This window comes from Lonchura striata, chromosome 6 (genome assembly GCF_046129695.1).
Source record: "Lonchura striata isolate bLonStr1 chromosome 6, bLonStr1.mat, whole genome shotgun sequence".
Lineage (NCBI taxonomy): Eukaryota > Metazoa > Chordata > Aves > Passeriformes > Estrildidae > Lonchura > Lonchura striata.
This window is the reverse complement of record NC_134608.1, coordinates 37626602-37633790: the sequence shown is the minus strand read 5'-3', so window position 1 is coordinate 37633790 and position 7189 is coordinate 37626602. Positions and strand designations below refer to the sequence as shown.

Sequence of the window (7189 nt, the reverse complement as noted above, 5' to 3'; positions counted from 1 at the left end):
CCCTTGCGGGCCTCTGGGTTCTGGCAGCGGCCGATCCCGCGGCATCCCCGGGGGCATCTCGCACCCGGCGCCGCCGGACGGGCCGACCCCGGCCCGGGCTCCCGCCTGACGCAACCCGCGGCCCGCTTTGCCCCACGCGGCGCCGCGACACCTCCCGCCCGCCTTGCATCACCCGGGCGGGGCGGGGCGGGGCGGCCGGCCCGGGCCGCCTTTAAAGCGCCGCGGCGGCCGAGCCCCCGCACCGCCCGCAGCCGCAGCCCGGCATGAAGCGCGACCCGCAGCGCCCCGAGGAGCGCCCGGAGCCGCCGCCACGCCCGCTCCTGTCCCCCTCCTCGCCCTCGGGGCGGGCGGAGGGCGCGGAGCTGGCGGCGCCGGTGTGGATCTTCGGGTACGGCTCGCTGGTGTGGAGGCCGGGCTTCGAGTTCACGTCGCGCAAGGTGGGCTTCATCCGCGGGTACAGCCGCCGCTTCTGGCAGGGGGACACCTTCCACCGCGGCAGCGAGAAGACGGTAAGGCGGGCGGCGCGGGGCGCGGGGCGCGGTGTCGCGGCTGGGCTCTAACGGCGCTGCTTTTCCGTGCCCACAGCCCGGCCGGGTGGTGACGCTGCTGGAGGACCGCGGGGTGAGTACCGGGGCGCTGGGGGCTGCCTGGGCGGGGGGCATCACACCTGGAAAGGCGCGGTGGCAGCCGAGCGCTCCTGAGCCCCGCCGGGATCCTGGGGGGTTGTGCGGTGTGTTACCCTTCTCTGCCCTTCTCTGCCTTTTGCGGAGACCCCCCGGAGTAAGGGAGCCTTGTTTTGAAACATTAGCGGCGGCTAGACAGGCCAGTGCGCTTACAGCATCTCTAACCACCCTGCTCTTTGACTTCTAGGCATGCACGTGGGGTGTAGCCTATGAAGTCCGTGGGGAACAAATTGCTGCATCGCTCGAGTATCTCAACATGCGAGAAGCTGTCCTGGGAGGCTATGACACCAAGCTGGTGAAGTTCCACCCTCAGGAGAAAGATGCAGAGGAACCCATCCTGGCTCTTGTTTACATTGCAACACCCCAGAACCCTTCTTACCTCGGCCCAGCATCTGAAGAGGACATTGCAGCTCAAATCATTGTCTCAAGTGGTTGTGCTGGTCATAACATAGAGTACTTGCTGAGGCTGGCAGACTTTATGCGCTACTTCTGTCCTCAAGCAGAGGATAAACATCTCTTCTCCATCGAAGAGGCTCTTATTTCCATCCTTCCCTGTCTATACTACACAGAGGAGTCTCTAGAAGAATCTGCAAGTGTCCCTCAGAAGTCTAAGGGTTGAGATAGGAAATTTTTTTGCAGGGTTCAATAGAAGGGATGTAAGGGAGAAGAAAGCAGTGGGGACAATCTTAACTCTGATAAAATATACTGGACTGAGTGAATAAAGGGAGAATTAGCAAGTAGTTGGGGAGGGAGACAGTGGAGAGTAAAACACTATAGGACTTGCAATTAGTACTTGTTACACTCCATATCTGTAGCATAATGATACCCATCACTGCTTTCCAGCTGAGGAGCTGGGATCTTCGCAGGAACTCTGCTCTGTAATACCTGCTTCTGGGAATCAAACCTGAGGCACTCGTTTTCTGTAGAGAAAGAGGCTCATCTATTCTGTGCACTTTCTCTTCTTATCTTTTGTTGTTTTGTTTGTTTTTTTTTTTTTTTTTTTTTTAAGACTAGTTGAGCAGGACTTGACTGGGTTTAAGCAGTATATATGTAATTCTACCTCACATTGGCAAAAAGCTGTTTGTGTGGTGGTGGAGACTTTGGCGGATTCTGCCAAATAAAACATTTATTTTTTTTCCCTGCCTTGTCCCACCTCCAATACAATGACCTGACACTAAATTTTAGAATGTTTATGCAATATAAAGTGAACAATCCTATTTATGCTCTTGTGGATCCTACTTCCTTACGTTGTGATGGATCACAGTAATGCACTTATTTTCTAAAATGTCATACTGTATTTATTATATGATACATTTCCTCTTAGGAGGGGTATCTAAACTACTCACATGCCACAGTGGTATGCAGCCCACACTCAACCTTGCATTTGTGCCTTCTAGTTTTAAATCCGTTTTCTGAGGAGCTAAGCCTGCTTTAATGACAAGCTTTTTTTCCAAGCTTCACTGTCCTTGTGCTGCTCCAGACATAACTGACTCTGTAAGAAAAGGTCCTGCCTGTGTGGGAGGCCTGTGCTGCCTGCAGGAAAACTGTCAGGATGCAGGAGAGTTTTAACTAGTCCTGTGCTGGATAAACCTCTTCAGGATGACATGGGTTTCTGCAGAAACATCTGAGGGTTCTAGTTCCATACAGGGGTGTCTGTCTGGCACACTTCCATTTGACTGCAGAGTACCATGAGTGAGCATACTTGTAAGCCTGTGAGCTGCTCAAAAGCCTGCCTTGATTGTGTTAAGCAGAGGCACTGCTGCGAGTTCAGACTTTTCAGCTTCACATATTAACAGCATGAAAACCCACAGTATTTTGTGAGAAAACTGCTGCTACTGCAACTGCAGCAAAATAGCTCTTGAGAGCTGACCCCTGGGACTGCTGGCTCCTCCCAAATGCCATGTGTTTTTTTAATTATAAAAAAGGCTAGGGACTGTTTGTATTACTGTGGCTTGTATGCATATTAAGTGGTACGGTGCTGTGCCCAGTAATAAAAAAAACTGACAAAGTCAGTCTCATGTACTTTGGTGTTAGTCTTTTTCATTGACTTAAGAGTTCAAACTAAGAATTCTTGGAGTTTTTGTTTTGGGGTTTTTTGTGGGTTTTTTGTTTGTTTGTTTTTGGGGTTTTTTTTGTGTGTGGTTCTTTTTGTTGGTTTTTTGGTGGGTTTTTGTTTGTTTGGATTTTTTTGTGTTTTTTTTAATGGTGATTTTTCTTTTAAACAAAGCCTTAACTGCTAATGCTGCTGAAGTTCCTATGGATTTTTTTGTGGTTTTGTTTTGGTTTTTTAAATCATCTTGCTGAGCAGCATGGCTCTGCCAAATATAGTGGAAGAACCGATTGATTCTTTCCCTTTGAGAAAAGGGGGTTCAGTGACTTTCTCTTTCCAGCTCTTGTTGATTGTGGAGTGCTGGTGCTGAAAACAGACACAAGCCAGCCCTCCAAACTCTGCAGGGCAGGCACAGAAATATAATTCTTCCTTGGCAGGTGAAAGGATTTTCATTCTGAGTGTAATGTGGCATTGCTGTTTCCAAGAAGTAATAGTGGACAGACAAGAAACTGCAGCTGCAGCCAGATCTGCTGGCTACAGTAAGGGAGTCAGTTGTTTTTTTCTGCCTTGTGCCTCACGTGGTGTGTACAGGGGTAATGTGCACATTCCCATTCCTCCAGTTGGCAGCTCTCTCAGCACCAGCAGATCACTTTACTTACCAGTATAACCTGCCTCAAAACTTGAGTGATGGAGTGAAAACTAATTGAAACAACTGAATATACTACTAATTAAAGGCAGGGAAAATAGACTAGGGAAAAATACACTTTCACTGTCCTGTGGAGGCTCTTACTGAGCAGCTGCACCCTGGGGACTGGGGTATCCTCCAGCTGGAAAATCAAAGAGTTAAAGATTGAATTTACCTGCAGAGAAGCACTCCCTCACTAGTAAAAGACTGGGTCAGATTCCAGAATAACTCCAGGTAAAACAAAACCATCCTCACACCTTTCCAATCTTCACAGGCACAAAGATGCCACTGACAGGAATTAATACCAGATGTGCACTGAGCAACCTTCATTGCCACTGCACAGGGAGAGCCCCTTGCCTTGTCCTACCTAGCCTGGGTTGGCTCCATGATCTTCCACATCTGGTAAAAGACAAGCAGTGAATGCTTGTCAACAATGCAGCTGCACTAGCAATGTTCCTTCGGTGGCTGTTTCTTCTTCCTGAAAAACTTCACTGTTTTAAGCACAGGTACACTGCTCCACTGAACTACCATTTCTTCCCAAGGAATTCTTTGTAGTGGACTTCCAAAAAAAAGACCCCATTTTCTCATCAGAAGCGGTGAATATGGCAGCTTGGTCCTGCCACCCTGTCACTGCATCTTCAAGTCAGTAAGACACTGAGGTAATTTGTTAACTTCTTTCTCTCAAGGCTTTTACTGTGTCCTGTGAGTCTGAGAGCTGCTCATGTTGTGGTCAGTTGATTAAATTAAAAGGTTAACATCCCAGATTTGAACTTTGGCCATGTGAGTGAGGAGAGATGGCACCCTGCAACATTTGCTACATGCCCAGAATTTGTACTGCCACACAAAGGTGGGGGTTGCTTGCCTCTGATGAGCCAAGGGGGAGGGATATAATTGCTGCCTGGAGGCAGTCTCACAACCATGGCACTTGGGAGTGCCAGGTCGATGGTGACACACAGGACAGTGTCCTGCCCCAGGTATATTTCACTGTAGCTTTCCTGTCCCTGTGCCATGCCTTGCAGCTGGCTGTGGGTGCAGCTCCAGCTTCCGGCAGCTCTGCCACTGACAACTGGCCTGGGAAAAGTCAGTTTTCTCTGACTTCCTATGACAAGCTATTGCCTATCAGATCACCTCACATTAGAAACCAATTGCAATGGAAACACATTTGCAAGTGCTATCAATTGCATATTTCCCAAGTCTAAAACCAGCACAATTCATATGGTTTCAGCTCCTCCTTCAGCCTTTTCTGTTTTCCCACCCAGCAGTTCCCACATGGACTTGGAACATGGGCCTGAGTCACCATTTCCTTGAGTACATTAAGACAGGACCTACCCAGCTGCTTTGCAGTGGCACGAGCCCACTAAATAAAGTAAATAAAGAGCCCCAGCCTTCATATGTTAAAGCACCCCTGCGGGCAAACAGTACTTAAAAGGTGGTGGAAAGGATAAGCAAACTCAGCAATGTTAAAAGGATTCAGAGAAGACCAAACCAAGAAAAAAAATCTGGTTTTCAGATGCTACAGTATAATTGCAGTTTCAAGGTGGAGTGTCCAGAACAGAGGAGACCACACAGGTAAATCCATCAAGGTAATTCCAGCTTTAGTAAAAATGTAGTTTAAATATAGCATCTCCAAGGTGTGAACTTACCTGTGCTTCATGTATTTCTCCAGATCAGAAAATTAACAAGACCAAATTCGTCTTTGTGGCTGATGGCAATAAATGCATGCAACTTGGCAAGGGAAGGAAGTGGTAGGAGAGGGGAGAGGAGAGAGAACAGACCAGATTTCCTCAAATGGACGTGAAAGCAGCCAATGGCTTGGTCAAAGCTACCTGAGGAACGGGCACATTTCAGCATACCAAGAGTCGGGCCAGCAAAAACTTCAAAGGCTACTGAGGAGCCAGCCCAGGATCTCAGTCCCAGGAGGAGCTGAAGGGGGAAGGTGGAGCTCTGCATGGATGCCCACAGGCTTGAGAGGCTCCCTGGGGCTCTGCCATGTGTGGCAGGGAGCGTCTTGCAGGTGGCCTGCAAGTCACAGGGAACGGCACACGCTGGACTTAGCATCTGTTACAGGAACGGCAGCTGGTTGTATGTAGCACGTTATTCCATATGTGTCAGCCTGCTGCTCAAGAGACAGGCTGAATTACGGATTTAATTGCCTAGAGATGCTTCACAGGCAGAGGAATAGCAAAAGATAAAACCCCAAAGAATGCTTATCGCTGCTCCAGGTTGTCCCTGCAGCCAGAGCTGCGTGTAACGGAGCCTGCGGAGGCTGTGCTGGCCACACTCCCCTCGCAGCAGAGGGAGTGCACAAAGTGCACACTGAACAGGCTGGATCTGTCCAGAAAGCATGTCTGGCTTGGTAAGAGCTGTTCTTCTGCTCCTGCTACCAGGAAAGCTTGGAGGGAAAAGAAAGCAGGGGAAAGAAAGAGGGTCTGCTGGGTATACAGCTGCACCAGCACAAGGCAGCCAGACTTTGCATGAAGCATCCCGACGTGGTCACCTGTGTGCTTTGACACTTCTCCATGTAACACATTCCAGATAGCTCAGCACCAGAAGGGGCGCACAGCTGACATGTCCCAAAACTTCGTAGTCAATCTAGGGCTGAAATGTTAAATTAGGTTTTATCACACTCAGTGCAGTAATTGCCCCCCAAAGGCAGAAAGGAAAGCAAATGAGCAGAATTTGGATGGGAGATGTTCCCCGAGTCTGACTTCTTTGTCAGTTTGATGCTGCCAGTTTTCACACAGGCCACAGACTTCAGTAGCACCAAGTCCAAATGTTTTCTAGAACTTAAGGAGTGATGCAGCATAAAAAGGACAGCCCCAGTGCATGACTGAGCAGTGATGTGCCATCAGCACTCAGCCCAGCTCAGTACAAAATCAGTCCTTGTGCATGGGAGGAACAGGAAGGGATTAACAAAATTGATTTACAGTCAAGCTGTGGAAAAACTACACTTGCAACAAAGCTAGCTGCCGCTCAAAGGACTTAGGAATTTCCTACTAACTTAGTTGCCTTGCATTAAGTGAAAACCTCCCTGATTTATATGCTGTATTAAAATTACAAGAGAAGCCCCTTGTGGGTTTGAAGGAGCCTTGAGTCCTGGAGTAGAGGGAGGGCGGAAGGATATGGGCATTCTGGGCAGCACTGGGGAAACTCTACATGATTTGTTTACAAACCCTGTATGCTTTTTGTTTGGCTTTTGGATGTTTTTTATCCCTTCTCAACTCCCTTTTCATCTCATCGTAGTGCCAGCCACACTGATGAGTGTTTATGCTTGTGAATTCCTGAAGCACAGCCAGTACCTTGAACTCTAGAGAATGAGACTGAAATAATGTAAAAGGTCAGGGAAGTTCAAAGACAGAGGTGCTGTTTTCCTAGCTGGGGACACCACACTGTTCCCAGACCACGCTGGGCTGCTCTGGGAACACAAGAACAAAGACTTCTCTCTTATGTCCTCCTGTTTACTCTGCTTTTTTGCCTCCCTCACCTCAGTGTTTTAAAAGGACTCATTTCCATGAAGTTTCAATTAAAACCACCAGGGATCAATTTGGCCTAAGCCTGACAACTGAGTAGACACTTGGTAACTACCGGCACTTAAAACCCCTGTCACCAAAGGAAAGGGGAAGTTTTTATCCCACTACCCAGATCCTGCTGACTCACATAGCAGGAGCAAGCCCCAAAGTGCTGCTTTGTCTACAAGCAGGTATCAGCTATTGAAGCAGCTGGAAATCTGTAAGAGTTTCACTCACAAAAAGACAAGGCAGAGGGTGACTT

At 48.7% G+C, this 7189-nt stretch overlaps 1 protein-coding gene across 1 annotated transcript; it reads left to right on the top strand.

Moving 5' to 3' along the window:
• Positions 1–253: 253 nt before the first annotated feature.
• CHAC1 (ChaC glutathione specific gamma-glutamylcyclotransferase 1) lies at positions 254–2705 on the top strand. The gene is made up of 3 exons (XM_021533625.2): positions 254–509; positions 586–621; positions 871–2705. The coding sequence occupies exons 1-3, from the start codon at positions 264–266 to the stop codon at positions 1300–1302; spliced, it is 714 nt and encodes a 237-aa protein (XP_021389300.1). The 5' UTR covers positions 254–263; the 3' UTR covers positions 1303–2705.
• Positions 2706–7189: the final 4484 nt, after the last annotated feature.